Source organism: Malus domestica, chromosome 16 (genome assembly GCF_042453785.1).
Source record: "Malus domestica chromosome 16, GDT2T_hap1".
Taxonomy (NCBI): Eukaryota; Viridiplantae; Streptophyta; class Magnoliopsida; order Rosales; family Rosaceae; genus Malus; species Malus domestica.
In genome coordinates, this window is record NC_091676.1 from 8,188,449 (window position 1) to 8,206,842 (window position 18,394).

Here is an 18,394-nt window from a genome sequence, read left to right on the forward strand (position 1 = left end):
CTTGGTCTGAACATACCCAACTTTTCGACTGTGAACTGAGAAGCCATAGTTAACACTGCCGACTGTGAACTGAAGCCATAGTTGACACTGCCAAGAAATTAAATCTACCAAGGAGAATGACACTCCAAGAAACTAAATCTACCAAGAAGAATGACACTCCAAGAAACGAAATCTACGAAGGAGAATGACACTCCAAGATCTTCCGAACACCAAAATTAACCAAGGAGAATGACACTCCTGAAATCTTCCGAACACCAAAATTAACCAAGGAGAATGACACTCCATATCAACTGAACGACTCCACATATCAACAATTTGCATAGGCAAGAAACACATATGGCTTTGTATCTCAAAAATATTCCAAACACTTCAACACTTTTCAACAACTAAAGAGACTGGAAATGACCTGATTTCACGAATGTCTGCTATGGTTGCTGAAAGGTTGGGCAGCGATGAGTGCACACCACAATCGACAACATCTGGGCTATTCATGTGTGCTGTTAACCTTGCATCGAGCGAGGGCATATTGGTTCATGGAGACCGAGTTAACCAGCAAAGAGGAAAGAATCTCCAGCACCGACAAACACCACCATCTCGAACAACTTCGATTTGAAAAAAAAAATCCAATCCTAACAAAGAAAAAAAATCGAATCTTTCACAAGCAACAACAACTGATCTTTTCTTGTCCGTAATTTCTTGGCAACCATACAGATGAACAAAGATTCCAAATGATAGGAAAGAGAATGTTTGACTGAGAAACCAAACGCAGATCCGATTACGACAGTAATAAGCAACACCGACGACGCCCGTATTTGCACCCAGAACACCTCCTGGTCGTCCATTAGGGTGAATAACACGAAGATCAAAGAGGAAGAAGCTCCAATCGAGTGAAAAAAAACACCAAAATTCCAAAACATGGCATCGACCCAGACCAAATTTCGAACGCGATACTCTTCACATGAAACTTTTGAGTTGGGTAATTCGACAAACACCTGGACTGCACCCATGTCTGATCTTTCTTCCATACCAAAGAACAGAGGGAGAATCAAAAACTGAAGAACTTCCAAGATTTGCAATCTTGAACAATCAAACACCACCAAAGAATTCAGAAAGTGATCTGAGAAGACCACCAAATTTCCCGGAAAATGTCTGCACTTCGATTGGTTCTCCGCTTGCGGCTCTCTTGCGGCGTTTAAGACCAAAACCCATCTCAGAAGCTCGTTGTACAAATTGAACAGAGCCTGCAGAAACCCTGTTTCCCAGAAATCCAAACAACCCACTTCCATTCTTCAAGATTTCAGCTTTGTTGTCTTCAATGGCGACTTCTAATGACCACACTCGGTGGAATCCAAGAATCCCGCGGCACCCAGAACAGCGCCCAAGTTGAAGACCTCGCTCGCTTCGCCGTCCAAGAACACAACAACGAGGAGAATGCCCACCGAAAAACTTATCGAAATATCTAATGAAAATTTGAAGGAAAGCTAAACTGGGAAAAAAAATGAAAACAACTGAGAAGCGGAACCACCAGAATTCATGGCGTGAGCCTGGTAGCTCTGATAGCATATTAACTACATTGTAAAAGATGGAGAATTGGTAAAAGGAAGATGAAGATGATAGAGAGAAAAACCAGAAAGATTGTATTGATTAAAAATGGAGAAAATGTATACAAAAGAACTTAAGGAAATGATAGCTACACAATCCCTTATATAGCTATATAACCTAATTACAATAATACCCTTCTAACTATACTAACCAATATTATCCTTATGAGAACTTACCAACACATTTCAACTAACTATATTCTTCATTACTAAGTAACCATGTCATCACTAATGACTATGGTTAATAGTTGCAACGATATCGGACACCTCAATTCTTCAGGTGGAAGAGGCATCTGACCTGATCTCCGATTGTTTGGCTTGGAACTAAAAGAACTTTTGAAGTTACAAGAACTAAAATTTGACATTTGTCAATCAAATGCCTGAAATTTGAATATAATAACTTTGAATCTAATATGAGGATGTAGTTGGCAGATTTTTATAATTCAAGGACTAATTTTTTGAAATAGTTTAGGCACTTAACTTTAATTGACGTGATAAATTAGGGACGAAATTTGCAGTTCGCCCCAAAACTTATATGGTAGAAACATGAAAGTAGATATCAAGCTGGGTTCTTCTATATTTCTATAACATAGGAACAACTCTGAGAGGTTGAGCTTTTTGTAAAGTGAGGCCAAACTTCTGATCCATGTTCATGGTCTTTGGTGTAACTCCATCTTCAAGCTTCCATTTATCGAAGCAGTTAATAAGCGAACCCAACATCAAGTTCACCATTCTCATTGCCAATGGCCAGCCAGGACACATTCTCCTCCCACCACCAAAAGGAATAAGCTCAAAGTTCTGGCCGGTTACATCAATTTCCGATCCTAGAAACCTCTCTGGCACGAACGAGTCCGGGTTGTCCCAAATTCCAGGATCTCTTCCTATGGCCCATGCATTGACAAACACTTGTGCACCCTTTGGTATAACGTACCCGCCGATTTCAACGTCTGTTTCGGCTTTTCGGGGAAGTAGTAAAGGCGCTGCTGGGTACAGACGGAATGTCTCTTTTATTATTGCTTGTAAGTAAGGAAGTCGAGCAACGTCAGATTCCTCAACCAGTTTTCCTTTTCCGATGATCTGCTTCAGCTCCGCTTGAGCTTTTGACAGTTTTTCCGGGTTGCGGAGTAGCTCAGCCATTGCCCATTCCAGTGTGGATGATGTTGTATCTGTTCCGGCAGCAAATAATTCCTGTAATGAACGATTAAAGAGAAGTGGAACGTCATTTGTCCCACATACATATTGAAGAAGCACTACAAGAAAAACGAGTATGTGACAAGTTACAAGCCTAAAGATCACTTAATTTGTATGTAACAAAATCAAAATCATGACATTGTACACAGTATGATCAGCACATAGAGATATTCACAAGATCTCCATCAGGGTGGATCCATTAAGGGGCAGAGGGGGTTAGACCCTCTTAACTATGACAAATCGCTGTCGAAGTCCTAAGTGTTACCGCTTTAAAGCTTAGAGTTGCCATTAAGACATTGTCCTCCAACTGCTTGATGAAATGCTCGATGAACTTTGGGTAGGACATGTTGTGTTCAACTCTTTTGTTGCTGATTTGCAGCTTTGCACGCAAGAAAACCAAGTCATTTTATATATATATTTTTTTAATAATGAGATTTGGCCACTGAAAAAGAAAAACTTAAGCTTTGTCTAGGCATATATAAAACTCAAATCTTTAAAATTCTAGATCTTTAAAATTAAATTATTTTTTTGCATTAATGATAAAGTTATAATACAACATTGACTATTATTTATGTGTTGGTTAACGCGTTTATTTCCTATTGGTAGCATATCATACCGTTTGCAAATTTAATTTTAAAAGTTGGTCTATCTAATACACTAGTGTTGACGACAGACAAGTTAAAAATTTTTAAAAAAAACTACTTATATCAGCTCACATGTATCTTTCTTGATGAAATTCGTGTGTCTATTAGAGAAAGGTTAATGTTAGGAAGACCAATTTTTTAAACTAAATTTTATAAATCATATAATGTGGTTATTGAGGATTGGACTATTATTTATGTGTTGGTTAACGCGTTTATTTCCTATTGGTAGCATATCATACCGTTTGCAAATTTAATTTAAAAAGTTGGTCTATCTAATACACTAGATGACCAATTTCAGACTATGCACAACCCTAATAATTACCTAGTAACAACTCGCGAGTAATTATCAATTACCTCTAAGCAATTTTGAGCATAAACATATTATCAAATTCAAAGAATCAGTTCATCAAGATCAAGAACAATGAAGGTAGAGAGTAGACAACTAACCAGGAGCAGATGTTGAATTTCATCTCCATATCCTCATTTTTCTCCTCACTAATGTTTATTAGGGTATCTAACATATCATTAGTCATGATATAATCATGCGCTTTTCTTGACTCGAACCGTTGCATCATCAAGCGGTCAAAGAGGTCAAGCATCTTTCGGATGTGACCAGTCAAACGGCGTCGAATTCCCAGGGGATCGATCTTTTTGAGCACAGGAAAATAGTGAGCCAAGTTAGGTTTCCCGGCCTCTTCAAAGATACCCCACACCAAGTCCTTGAATTCTCTCGCCATCGCACTGTGTGGGTCCGCTAAATCCACAGAGAAGACTGTACGCGACAGCAAATTGAGTGAAGTTTTGAAAGCAGCCTTTCCGATATCAACCACCTCACCGTTTACAGCGCTTTCATTGACGTAAGATATGAGCTCTTGCACTTTTAGGTGACGGTTGGCTTGGTTGGCATCGAGAATTTTGGTGGCGAACAATTGCGTGTTACATGTTTTGCGAAGGTTTCTCCAAGCAGGTGAAACCGGCATCCAAGCCATGCCGTACTTGGAATGTTGACAAGCTCGGATCGCATCTGGGACGGTTCGGTTTCAGAAGAGTTGGTCGTGCGTTCGTAGAACTTCTTTCGCCGCGGTTGATGAAGAAACGACCACGGTTGTTACTTGGCCGAGTTGCAAAGTGATTACGGGGCCATAGATTTGGGAGAGCTTAGTGAGAGAGAGATGGGGTTTGTTTCCAAGCTCTAAGAGATTTCCAATGATGGGAAATGGCTTCGGCCCCGGTGGAAGAACAGGCCTTGTGGAATTGGGATTGGATTTGCTTCTTTTAGCTAATGAATTGAAAGCTTGGATTGTGATCCAGAAGAAAGAGAGAAGACATAGTCCCATACAATAGAAATCCATCTCTCTCTGTGTGTGGGTGTTTGCGTAAAGTGCAAGGATGGGACTAATATAGTCCGGTTGGAGTGGTGCTATACATGTCAATGACATTATCGGTTACGTAGACACATTTTAGGAATAGGATAATGAATATGAGGACACATTTTATTTTGAGTTTTTCTATTAGATTTTGATGCATAGTATGTATAAGAGTTTAGACAGTTCATTAAAAAAATAAAGAAAATATATTAACGCTCTATTATTTTAGTATATGTCATACATCGAAGTATATTATAACATGCGTTTGTTTTCTTGTGAAATAGAAGATATGGACAGGTGCCAACTGGCTGATCCAAAAGACAAGGGTGATCAATTTGCATATATTATTGAACAAGTGGATTCTGTATCTTTGTACTTGCGTTCTACCATGTTCGAAATGTGATAGTGTTTGCACTCGATGGCCCTTGAGGAGTACAGACAATTATTTGTCACACGGACGGTGGAGTATTGTCCGACATCGTGTAAAACTTTGACCTTTCCTTCAGATACTAAACTTAATTTGACTTTTCTTTTAGATATTTTTTTAAAAAGCAACTTAATTTGACTTTGACTTTTCGAAAGTTATCAGAAGATGTTGTTTTCGAAAGTTATTAGATGATGTTGATTATGGATTTTGGTTTCGAATTTACCTTTGAGGTACGAAATACATATGTCTTATGAATATGATTAATTTAAGGGGTTAACTTCCGCATATTCTTGTTAATTTTTGTTTATTCAAGACGGTTAAAAGATTCTGATAACTTTCGAAAACATCTCAGACTCTTCCTCTAATGGAGACACATCTTCTATTTCATTTCCACCATCCTCCTTTATAGTACGACTCTCCTCTAAAGGAATCACCTTGACACCCTTCAACTTGCAAGAGCCAATACTACCCATATATTTTGAATTAGTAGACTCAGACTCAAAATGCAAGCCTCCAATAGTTGAGGTCCAAAAACTCTGGGGACATCTGGAACATAAATTCCATTCTGTTCACCCTAATAATTACCTAGTAACAACTCGCGAGTAATTATCAATTACCTCTAAGCAATTTTGAGCATAAACATATTATCAAATTCAAAGAATCGGTTCATCAAGATCAAAAACAATGAAGGTAGAGAGTAGACAACTAACCAGGAGCAGATGTTGAATTTCATCGATGTCCATATCCTCATTTTTCTCCTCACTAATGTTTATCAGGGTATCTAACATATCATTAGTCATGATATAATCAAGCACTTTTCTTGACTCGAACCGTTGCATCATCAAGCGGTCAAAGAGGTCAAGCATCTTTCGGAAGTGACCAGTCAAACGGCGTCGAATTCCCAGGGGATCGATCTTTTTGAGCACAGGAAAATAGTCAGCCAAGTTAGGTTTCCCGGCCTCTTCAAAGATACCCCACACCAAGTCCTTGAACTCTCTCGCCATCGCACTGTGTGGGTCCGCTAAATCCACAGAGAAGACTGTACGCGACAGCAAATTGAGCGAAGTTTTGAAAGCAGCCCTTCCGATATCAACCACCTCACTGTTTACAGCGCTTTCATTGACGTCAGATATGAGCTCTTGCACTTTTAGGTGACGGTTGGCTTGGTTGGCATCGAGAATTTTGGTGGCGAACAATTGCGTGTTACATGTTTTGCGAAGGTTTCTCCAAGCAGGTGAAACCGGTATCCAAGCCATGCCGTACTTGGAATGTTGACAAGCTCGGAGCGCATCTGGGACGGTTCGGTTGCAGAAGAGTTGGTCGTGGGTTCGGAGGACTTCTTTGGCGAAGGTTGATGAAGAAATTACCACCGTCGTTATTTGGCCGAGTTGCAAGGCCATTATGGGGCCGTAGCGTTGTGAAAGCTTGGTGAGAGAGAGATGGGGTTTGTTGCCAAGCTCTAAGAGATTGCCAATGAAGGGAAGTCGGTTTGGTCCAGGTGGGAGCCTTGTGGTAACTGATGATCTTCTTCCAAGTGAATAATAGAGGGTATAAATTGAGATCCATGCAACCATTAGACCTAGTAGTATGCAACTCAAGATGTCCATCTCTGAGCTCTGTCTCCTCGTTCTCCTAAACCTTTAACTCTGGTGCAATTGTTGAAAGAGATGATGAATGTTTGCGTATATATCCAAATTGGGAAGTGATACTGTGATAGGGCGCGTGTGGACTTCATTATTCTGACCACTTTATGTATTTTTATTTATTTTTTATTTTTTAATTCGCCAGTAAAATTTTATTTACTATTTTTAATTTGTAATAAATTCATAAAAAAGCCTACTAACTTCTTTACATAGGTGAGGTTGTTTCTTTTGAATTTTATTTGAAAATTATTTTATTATTTTGCACTTATTTAATTAATTTTTTTTTCTTTTTAAAAGTTATAAGACGTGAGAAGCATTTTTTACCAGATGAAAGATTTATTAAAATTTACGTTCTCCTTTATATAGAGATAAATTGTGTGTCATCTAGAAAACGAAGTCATTTAACAAAATAATGCATATAAACAAAATAGTTTAAATCCTTACTGTTCTCCAATAAATAATTGTAGACAAAAGATAAAGGACATGGAGATCATGTGGTACAATAGTCTAGAAACAGCAACTGCAGATAAGAGAGGTGAGGTCGGTGGTTGGTGGCTGACAAATTGATCAAAACTCCAAAATGTTGCTCTAGCGGCTCACTGTTTTTAGGGTCGATTTGTGGGCTTTACCAAGCCCGTTGGACTACCCAGCCGACGTTTTTCAAGCCTTGAGCCTGCCGGTGATAGGCGATGTCAGCGCTCATGCGCACCAGAGAGGCCAATGACTTTTCTTCCTTTTGCTTCAGCCGTTGGAAAATTCAACGGTCTGATGCTCTGAGAGGTTAAGCCATCTGTAACGTGAGCCCAAACTTCTCCTCCATGTTCATAGTCTCTGGTATAACTTCATCTTCAAGCTTTCAATCAAATAAGTTGATAAGTGACCCCAACATCAAATTTAACATCCGCATTGCCAATGGCAAACCAGGACATATTCTCCTCCCGCCACCAAAAGGAATAAGCTTGAGGTTCTGGCCTAAAACATCAATTTTCGACTCCAAAAACCTCTCCGGCTCAAATGAGTTGAGGCTGTCCCAAATGCTAAGGTACTATGGCCCATGCATTGACAAACATTTATATTAACGTTTTATTATTTCAATACATATTATACACCCAAGTACAATACAAGGTGCGTCTCTTTTCTTGTAATATGGAGATATGGACAGGTGCCAATTGACAGATCGAAGAAGCAAAAGTGATCAATTTGCATACTTTATTGAACAAGTGGATGCTGTATCTTTGTACTTGCCTTCTACGATATTCGAAATGCGATAGTGATTGCCTTGATGGCCTCTGCCCTCCTAGTTGTGGTGCATTTCCATGCGCTCCTATTTTGTGCGGTCACGGTTAAGCCACGTTAATATTTTATATTTTTAATATTTTTTATTTTATTATCTTATTAAAAAATTAATATAAAATATTGACGTGGTTTAACCGTGACCACACAAAATAGGAGGGCATGGAAGGGCACCATAACTAAGAGCAGACAATCCAAGTCCGATGGCCTGTGAGGGGTACAGACAATTATTTGTCATACTTTGACTTTCCTTGAGTTTTCTCCGACTTCGTGTAAAACTTTGACTTTCCTTTTAGATATTAAACTTTAACTTTTCTTTTAGATATTTTTCAAAAAGCAATTTCAATAGTTTAAAAATAGGAAGTTTTAATGAAAAAGATTTGAGGTAACTTTTTCTTAACAAAAAAAACCATTAACAACTTTTATTTAATGAAAAGAGCTTGACGTTTAATGAAAATAACACAAGGAACATACAACATGCCCAAAAAAACAAAAGTCCCACGGGCTGAAGCAAAGCCCAACATGCGACATCAAAATTTTCTTCCAGCTTTGCCCCTGACAGATGTTAAGCAAAATCTATTAATATAACTTCATATTATTTATGAAATTGCCATCGAGCCCAAAAGTCAAATAAAACAAAAACTAATTCATTTTCAACTTTTTTTTTTTCGTGAAACGGTTGCAGTCATTCCACCAATTGAAAACTCATATCATGACAAATTTTATTCCCAATTTGATAATTTATTTTAGCATTTGCTCCAAAGCTGGCGACCCACGTTTGCTAGAACAAAATAACCATTCACTAGACCATAACTGCCATAGATCTGCAATTAACTTTTTTTATTTACGGGTCGTGTTTAACATTCTTTAGGAATAAAAATTGCCATGTTGTTTGTTCCAAATATTTATTCACCTTTGACCCCAAAAAAAAAAAATTATTCGTAAAAACTTAACAGCTTAAAAATATTCAAAAGACTAATTTCAGTAATGTCTTCCAAAGACAATTTACAAACTCAACTGTAGAAAAAAAAACATAGCAAATTAAACGGCATCAACACAATTTTTATGCAAAATAATTATGAAGTGCAGGTACTCCCTGCAATTTGCAACAACTAGGTCATTTCAAACACAAAAAACTGTCATGGTTGCAAGCAACCATTTCTTATTTGACAATTGGAAAACTTTCACATACACCATATTTTTACCCAAAAGCATTGCATCACCTCAAAGCTATTGTAGCAATGCTTTCCTCTTTTAAATTTTAAACCAAATGTCAGTCTATAATGTAGATCATATACAGTTAACAACTACATGTAAGAAATGACAGACCACCAACTCAAGATATCGTATCACTTGCTCAAATAACTTTCCCTCTGGCCCTCCCAGATTCCCGAGCCCTCTGGCCTGCCCTCGGTTGGAGACGGTTTTAGGGCCATTTTCGACCCTCTGGCCCTCTAGACCGTTCAGTTGGAGATGGTCTTAGACTACCCAGCCAACGTTTTTCAAGCCTTGAGCCTGCCGGTGATGGGCGATGTCAGCGCTCATGCGCACCAGAAAGGCCAATGACTTTTTCTTCCTTTTGCTTCAATCACTGGAAAATTCAACGGTCTGATGCTCTGAGAGGTTAAGCCATCTGTAACGTGAGCCCAAACTTCTCCTCCATGTTCATGGTCTCTGGTATAACTTCATCGTCAAGCTTCCAATCAGATGAGTTGATAAGTGACCCCAACATCAAATTTAACATCCGCATTGCCAATGGCAACCCAGGACATATTCTCATCCCGCCACCAAAAGGAATAAGTTTGAGGTTCCGGCCTAAAACATGTCTATAACATTATCAGTCACGTAGACACATTTTAGGAATAGGATAATGAATATGAAGACACATTTATTTTGAGTTTTTCTGTTAGATTATGTACATGATATGTATAAGAGTTTGAACAGTTGACTAAAAAAAATTAAAAAATATATATTAATGCTCTATTACTTCGATACATGTCGTACATCGAAGTATAGTACAAGACGCGTTTCTTTCCTTATGAAATGGAGAAATGGACGGGTGCCAACTGACCGATTTGCATGTATTATTGAACAAGTGGATGCTGTATCTGTACTTGCCTTCTACCATGTTCGAGATGTGAGAGTTATCGCCCTTGATGGCCGGTGAGGGGTACAGACAATTATTTGTAATACAGATGGTGGAGTTTTGTCCGACATCGGGTAAAACTTCGACTTTTCTTTCAGATATTAAACTTTAATTTTTCTTTTAGATATTTTTTCTAAAAGCAATTACAATCGTTTATAAGTATTTACCACGTAAGGATATGTTTCCAATCACGTAAATTGGTGTGTGAAAATGTTATGTGTTTTTTTATATTAAAAAATTAAATGACTTTATATGTGCTTAAAAAGATTATATTATTTCCCTTATGGTCAATTAATTTTGAATTGAAACATCAACTTTCTTAATTATTGAGTGACATCTGATGTGGACATTCACATTATTTAAATTAATCAGTTTATTCAATTAAAATCAATTTAAAAAACTAAAAATTAAATGATTAATTTAAAAAAACAATCAAAGAGAAGGAGAAGGAAGGAAGTGAAAGAGAAGGGGAAGGAAGGATCAGACTTGAAAGCAAACTCCTTGGAGCTCCAACCGATGGGCTATCTGGGTTGTGCTTCTCCTCCGATCTTTGAACCTCTCGTCCTCCTCCGTTCAGTTTGTGATCCACCTGAGAAGCCCCGAGAAACTCCATCAGTCTCTCTCTCTCTCTCTCTCTCTCTCTCTCTCTCTCTCTCTCTCTCTCATATTTTTGTTCATTTAATTGCATAGTGTTGTTTAGCTAGAAAGAATTAAGCTATTTCGATTTAATTTCTACGTCCTCGATTGCAATGTGCGAGAATTTTGTTATTTGCACTGCATCTACTGAAATTGTTTTGTGCACAAAAATCATGAATCTTTCACTTTAAAGACTGTAAGGGGGCGTTTGTTGCGCCGGACTGTCTCAGACTGGACTAGCTGCAGGGACTAAGCTGGACTGGCTTAGACTAGACTAAGCTGGACTAATTTAGTGAAACGTTTGGTGCAGTGTCGGACTAAGAAGCAGAATAATTAATAAATTATAATATTATTTTATTTTATTCATATCAATTAATATTTTATCATTAATTTATTTTTTTCTTTTAAGATATTTCTGCCTTTCTCTCGAAAGGTCTATCATTTTCCATTCCCTCTCCCTTGTTTTCTATCCCTTTTTCTCCGGCCAACCGTCCCTCTCCCGTCTCTCTTTTTTTCCCCTATTTCTCCATGTTTTCTTCTTCAAAGGAGGAAGCCAATTCTGCACCTGATTTCATTTGGATCCAAAGATCAACATGTATTTCTTTTTGTTTCTCACATCTCTTTTACTCAAAAATCCCAAATCAAGTTCTAATAGAATTTATGATTTCCATCTCCAAATTCGATTTAGTTTATGCCTACGGATTTATGGAGAAGAGCATTACAACCCAAGGTAATAATTTTCTGGGTTTATCGCAGATTTTGGTGTTTTCTGTATTTGGGATTTAATCTGATTTGGTGGCTGGAGAAGGAGGTTGCAGCTCATGTACAAAGGAGAAGGCCAGATTTGGTGATTGGGTTCGCTGGATGATGAGGGCGACGCCACAGACGACGTAGGCGCTAGAGACGGGATTAGCAATCCTCCAGTTTTGGACCGGCCTCGCTAAGAACAGCTAGGGAAGGTTTTAGTCGGAGCGAGTCCGACTTAACGTCATTAAAGATAGTCCTTGTTTGCGCCAAACACGGGCTAGGACTCCTATCTAAGGCAGTCCAGTCCAGTGAGACTTAAAGAGTCCAAACAAACGTGCCCTAACTTTACTTTAATTAGCTTCTGCTATCATTACCCAAGTTCTAAAATATGAGTGTACCCATGCTTATATTCGGTCAAATTGTAATATAAAATTGGAAACAAAGTGGAATTTTGTTATATTAGAGATTGTAGTAAGTTACAACTTTCAGACCAATTCTGAGAGTTTTGGTGTTGAATTTCAGAGGTGCAGGCAACTGGAAAAATTACACATGAAATTTTCCATCATTTAAAAAACCAAGTTGATTTCAATTGTGGTGATGAAGAATTGAAAGCAAACTCCTCGTAAAACCCAGAGGAGTCGTGGAACCAAACTCATCGTAAACTCCAGTCATAATTTAAGCAGTTTTTTTTTTTTTTTTAATTATTGGTTTTTTAAACTGATTTTAATTGAATAAAAGTTCTGATTAATTGAAATGATGTGGACAGCCACATCAGATGCCACCTAACATGATATATAATTGTGGTATTATTACATGGTATATATTGTAATTGTTATTTAACCGGTGCAAGGCCAAATTCTGAGTTCAATTAGCGAGCAATCTTGCTTTATAGCATGCAATAAAAAAGAGTGGTATTATTCACAGACTCTCTTAATCTCTGACCGTCGAATCGAATGAGTTAAAAAAGATTAATTAACAAAAATTAACAAGTATATGCGGGAGTTAACCACTTGAATTAATCATATTCATAAGACATATATTTCCTACCTCAAAGGTAAATTCGAAACCAAAATCCATAAATTACAGGGGGCCTGTACATTCCGCTCTTTCAAAAGTAATAAAACAAAAAGAATAAAACGACGATACAACACTGAAATTTACAGCACCGTGGGAGTTAACACTGGTAAACAGAATAGCTTTTGCTCTTCCATAAAAACCTAAAAGGTTTGCTCATCTTTCTTCTTGAGAAGGATTTGCATAGCGGCTTGCTTTCCGGAACAGACATGGGCTTGTCACTATTTTCGACCGACAGATGCACCTCCGGCTCAGGGGGTGCTTGGTCTCTTTGTCTCTGCTCACGGAACAGCATTAACAGCTTCTGAGCCTTCTCTTTTCCTCTTGATGTGCCATTGACGGAAATAGACACCAATGCCGGAATCACCCCTTCCTTGAGGACCATCTGACTGCATTTCTCGCTCCCGTTACACAACATATACAGACATGAGACAGCTTGCTCCTGCTCAATGGGTTGTTCAGCCTCCAAAATTGTTGCTAGTGCACTGATAAGACTTGAATTCGACATCATTTCATCTCTGGCAGAACTACTTGATCCCAAATTTATCAAAACAGCTATACATTTTTCTGTCCACATTTGGTCACCAGAGTCCGCAAGAAGGGATTGGAGACCACTGATAATACCAGCTGAAATAAGTTTCGGTATATTTGACTGGACACCCGATAGATTGTACAGGGCGTGGAGGGCATCAAGCTTACATTGGGTTTCAACATCAGCTCGAAGGAGCTGGGTTAAGAAAGAGACAGCCGGACTTGTTCCAATAATAGGCTTGGCTTCTTCAAGGCAGGAGAGATTCAGATACAGGGCTGCCGCAGGTCCTTGAGAACTGGGATTGGAGATCATTTCCTCCAGCAACGAAATTACCCCTGATGTTAACATCGTTTCCTTGTTTCTGGAAAAGAAAAATCAACGAAATAGAAATTATTCTTAAGTTTCCAAGGTTTAGAGAAGCATAAAAGAGAACCAAAAATTGTGACATGTTACTCAGAAATGTGGCACAGAAGACGCAGAACATTCAACACATTCCAAGTGATAAATGAAGAATCAACATCTAACACATATCATTATAAGTCATCCAATATCTCCCTGATCTCAATAAAAAGTCCAAGCACCCCATTACTGCAGGGACAAATCTACAATTTTTCGCTCTTCCACAAAGAAATCTAAGCAGATACTGCTAACCCTGACTTAAATCTTCTCACTATTGCCAATAAATAAAAAACTAACCATTAAACTGATTGTATTTAAATCCTTCAAGCCAGTTGCTACGCTCAACGCAATAAAAGAAGCATTCAGGCTACTATATGAATCTATAACTATATTCAGCCAACAGAAGATTATATGAAAGAAAGAAAACTTGTGTCTGGTGAAGGATGTTATGAAGAATACTAGTCCAAGGAATAAGAGTTCAAAGCCAATGCATCATTCTCTACGCCCATGACTCAAGGGAATATCAACACATTGTAAACAATTATACACTTCACCCTTTCCCAGGCGCTTTTTTATTATAAAAGACGCCACACATTGATGACTAATAGACCTCTGAACTTTTCAGTTTAAACCTCTGAACTTTCAGTTTAAAATGAATAAAATATTATCAAAAAACTAGTCATCACATTTGATTCTTCTAAAATCTGTTAAGCTATACCTGTTATTGTTGACAGCAAGATTGAAGAGAGCCATGGCTCCACTTTCCTGAGCCAAAGAACTTGCTTCACGCAAAGCTGAGCTCAGAAAATGTAGAAGTGCTTCAACAAATCCATTAGCACCCATATACATTCTGGCTTCCTCATCATTCTTCAGCAAGAGCCTTATTTGCTCCACTACCTTGCACCTCTTCCTGAAGTCTTCCTCTTCATTCAAGGCGGTTAAAAGATCCTGATAACTTTCAAAAACATCAAGCTCAGACTCTTCCTCTAATGGAGACACATCTTCTGTTTCATTTCCAACATCCTCCTTTATAGTATGACTCTCCTCTAAAGGAACCACCTTGACACCCTTCAACTTGCAAGAGCCAATACTACCCATATATTTTGAATCAGTGGACTCAGACTCAAATGCAAGCCTCCAATAGTTGAGGTCCAGAGACTCTGGGGGACCATCTGGAACAGAAATTCCATTCTGTTCACACCAATTAGCAATGAGACCTTTTACACAATAATTGGGGGTTAAAGAAAGATGAGACAGCTTCTGTTGAGTCTTTGGGCATGTATTGTGCCCATCACTGAACCATTTCTCAATGCAAATCCTTTCATATGTCTGACCAGAAGCGATGATGACCGGATCATACATAAGTTGCAATGATATCGGACACCTCAATTCTTCAGGTGGAAGAGGCATCTGACCTGATTTCCGATTGTTTGGCTTGGAACTAAAAGAACTTTTGAAATTAAAAGAACTAAAATTTGACATTTGTCGATCAAATGCTTGACCATTGCCACCGGGCCCAGCATCCTCAATAGAACCCTGTACAGTGGGAGAACAAGGTGCAGAACCTTGTGAATCATTGTCATCTGAGATTTCACTTCTAAACAGCTTGGAATATTTTCGCATAAGATGTAATATATAAGCTACAATTGACTCTTTCCGCTTATCTTCCTCAGCACGGGCTCTTTGGATGATTTTCTTTAAAGCTCTTCTCTCAGTAAGAGCTGCCCTGGAAGAGGTAATACCAAGTTTGGTGGCAGCCTGATGAAAAGATTCCAGCTCATTATTGTCATTACAGTTGTCGAACTTTTTCCCTTGCTGGAGTAGCGCAATTATTTCATCACCGACTTGCTTCTCTAAGGGATCAAGTGACAACACAGTACCCTCAAGTTCACTAACAATGTCTTCAATCTGAAACAAGTTCAACAATAAACTGTGTTAAGAACACATCTAAGTGATGTACAGGAAACATCATGACCAAGGAGGCAAGGAATGCAATTTCCACCAACCAGGAAAAGATACTGCAAAAGGGCCTTGAAGGATAATTACCTGACAACCAATAGATTGTGGAACAATGTCTTCAACACGCCTAAGACTATCCATGAGAGCACATCTTGCCTTTTCAAATTTTGAGAGCACAGAATCCCCAGTTATAGCCTGAATGATAAAAACAATTTGGCCATTATACAAAGAACACAATTTACACACAACCTCACCACGAATGAAACAAATTTAAACACCAAAAGAGAAATCTATTCCTCTATAGTAGAAGGGGGTAAATAATTGTTTAGTCGACATGTTGGAGTGGCAATAACTACATAAACTACAAATGCAATATTGAGGGAATACCTACCAAGTAAAGTTTACTACATTCTGCGCAATGCTGAAGAACATTCTTAGATTTTTCAAGTGCTACATGTAATGAACATAAAGCTTGGATACCAGACTTGCTCCTAGGTCGCGCTGCTTCCAAAGAAGGAAATATTGACATTATTTTGCAATAAATTCCAGAGAGTGCCTTGCACAACTCTCCATGCAACTGCAGAAGAAAACAAAGACAGTCAACCAATGATCTACGATGATAAACCATAAGACAAAATCTAAAGGTGATATTCAGAGGACCCATTGGTGGCAGTTATCCAAATAGAGATAACTTCAAAAATAATGCAAACATACAATTCTAGTTTGTTAGCAAATATAATTGTATTGATTGCTGCCCATATTTCATTCATACCTTGGCATCGCTGGCCGCAAATAAGCTTTCTTCAACCTCAGTAATATCCATGATTCAAACTCACTTGAAAAACTATGGTGCAACTTTAAACATCTGCATTGTTAAAAAAGATAGTAAACCAGAATTAGCCAAGGCATAAAGGAAGCCTCACAATTAAACATCTAGAGCCTTAAAACAGAAATATAGACTAAATAGTTTGTGCACTGTTGGGTTTCTTTGTAAACTGAGGATTAAGCATAAAGAAAAATAAGCACATGAATATAACATCCATGTTTCCAATGATTCCACCGAAAATCCAATCATAACATCATGCCCACTCATTCATTCCTTGGCATTGGAATACTTGTCAAATGAACCCGTATTCGAAACACTTATTTTCTCGGAAACCAAACAGAGCATTCGAAAATCAACACACCCCGGGAAAAAAAAAAAGAATCAAATAGCCAAATAAAAATTCACAGTTGGTTCAGACAATAAATCTTCCTCTGAAGAACAAAAACAAAAGAAAAACGAATTGATTTGGACATTTCATCCAATGGCAAAAGACACAGAATCTCAGACACGAACGTCGATTAGTAAAAACACACAAATCTATTGGGACATTTCACCAATTTCTCCAAAAATTCCATTTCTTTTCAGACCCCGAATAAAGAAATGAATCGAAGAACGACCTTCTCAGAAACAACCATGGCCAATCCCAAAACTCCAAACTTGGATGCGCAGAGAGAGAGATGAGAAATGGAGGAGAACCCCGCAATTATAGAAGCTCCGTGCACTAAATTTGAAGAGTTTACAACCACAACGCGCCAATTGCTTACGATTCAGATGCGGAACAGAAGCACCCAAAAGGCGGGATTTAGGATACCAAATTGGGAATTTACAGCTCAATGCCGCTGACAGAATCGAAAAATTGGAAATCTTTTCGAGCAGCTAGGGTCTGTGGGAGGGAGCTGAGTACCGGAAAAACAAAGCGGAGAGGAACTATGGAGGCTTCATAAACGAGCATTTGGGAAAATTGCAGCAACCGAATGGGAAATTAGGGTTTCGTCGACGATATGTACATTCCCATTTCATTAGTTTAGGTCTGTAAGATTCAAAAATAGAGGAGCGAATTCCTTGGATTTTTTTGGTTATTCTGAGCGGGGGTAATATGATATTCCCTAATACTATAAGAAATTAGATATTTACTTTAAAATAAGAATTAATTATAAATTGTTTGAAAAATTAATTGGAGTTTTATTAGGGGATAAGTAAAATAAGTGGAGATTTGGGAGCGGGAGATTGGCATGGTAAACGAAGTCGTGTTTGTTATGTTCGCGTACTTTTTTTCTGTTATAAATTTTACTTTAATAGTTGTATCATGTTAAAGATTTATTTTAAAGAGTCTTTAACATGTAACAAGACAACGACTTTATTTTGTAAACAGGTCGTGTAATAGCGTAGCACATTAACGGGTCCAAGAAATTGTCTCTAATATCCAAATCTAGCAAAAATATCTTACTGAGTTCTTAATGGTGACTCGATAACAAACTGACTTATTAATAGGTTTTATTTTGTGTCAGGTAAGCGTTTCTTGCAAAAAACCGACTCCTTAATAGGTTATTATTTCGTGTCAAGTTAGCGGTTCTTGCAAAAAATTGTCAAACCTAGTGAAAGATGTTATAAACTATTTAGTTTATTCAATTTAATTATGCTTGAAATAAGAAAATACTTAAGAGGTTAACAACTTGTTTAGAAGTTCTTTTAAAATGACTGAAAGTGTTTCTGGTGAAAATATTTATTGAATCAATTGTTAGTAAAAAAAACAAGTGAAATGCTGGAAAAATGAAAAAGTATTTTGTGCTATAAACACATAACTAATGTTTTTTACACGAAACATTTTAAGTGTTTTTAAAAATCAAAATTATTTTCGTTTAAAAACACTTTTAGTTATTCTAAAAGTACTTCTCAAACAAGCTTAAAA

At 37.8% G+C, this 18,394-nt stretch overlaps 2 protein-coding genes, 1 long non-coding RNA gene and 1 pseudogene across 5 annotated transcripts; 1 reads left to right on the top strand and 3 right to left on the bottom strand.

The window, feature by feature from the left end:
• Positions 1–2,015: 2,015 nt before the first annotated feature.
• On the bottom strand, positions 2,016–5,568 carry LOC139192696 (geraniol 8-hydroxylase-like; annotated as a pseudogene).
• Positions 2,016–6,917, bottom strand: LOC103425528 (geraniol 8-hydroxylase-like). The gene is made up of 2 exons (XM_029095915.2): positions 5,941–6,917; positions 2,016–2,789 (listed from the first exon to the last, which is right to left on the bottom strand). The coding sequence occupies exons 1-2, from the start codon at positions 6,835–6,837 to the stop codon at positions 2,184–2,186; spliced, it is 1,503 nt and encodes a 500-aa protein (XP_028951748.2). The 5' UTR covers positions 6,838–6,917; the 3' UTR covers positions 2,016–2,183.
• A 3,265-nt stretch (positions 6,918–10,182) lies between these two features.
• On the top strand, positions 10,183–12,152 carry LOC139192816 (uncharacterized). Of its 3 annotated transcripts, none has more exons than XR_011577234.1 (2): positions 10,183–10,386; positions 11,705–12,152. It is a non-coding gene; the product is annotated as an uncharacterized lncRNA (long non-coding RNA). The 3 variants fall into 3 exon arrangements; XR_011577236.1 differs by lacking the exon at positions 10,183–10,386 and adding an exon at positions 10,591–10,927; XR_011577235.1 differs by lacking the exon at positions 10,183–10,386 and adding an exon at positions 11,355–11,543.
• A 537-nt stretch (positions 12,153–12,689) lies between these two features.
• On the bottom strand, positions 12,690–17,596 carry LOC139193225 (U-box domain-containing protein 6-like). The gene is made up of 6 exons (XM_070816250.1): positions 17,103–17,596; positions 16,432–16,524; positions 16,051–16,236; positions 15,747–15,854; positions 14,419–15,608; positions 12,690–13,662 (listed from the first exon to the last, which is right to left on the bottom strand). Exons 2-6 carry the CDS (start codon positions 16,480–16,482, stop codon positions 12,870–12,872), a joined length of 2,328 nt encoding a protein of 775 aa, XP_070672351.1. The 5' UTR covers positions 16,483–16,524; positions 17,103–17,596; the 3' UTR covers positions 12,690–12,869.
• Between the last annotated feature and the right edge of the window lie 798 nt (positions 17,597–18,394).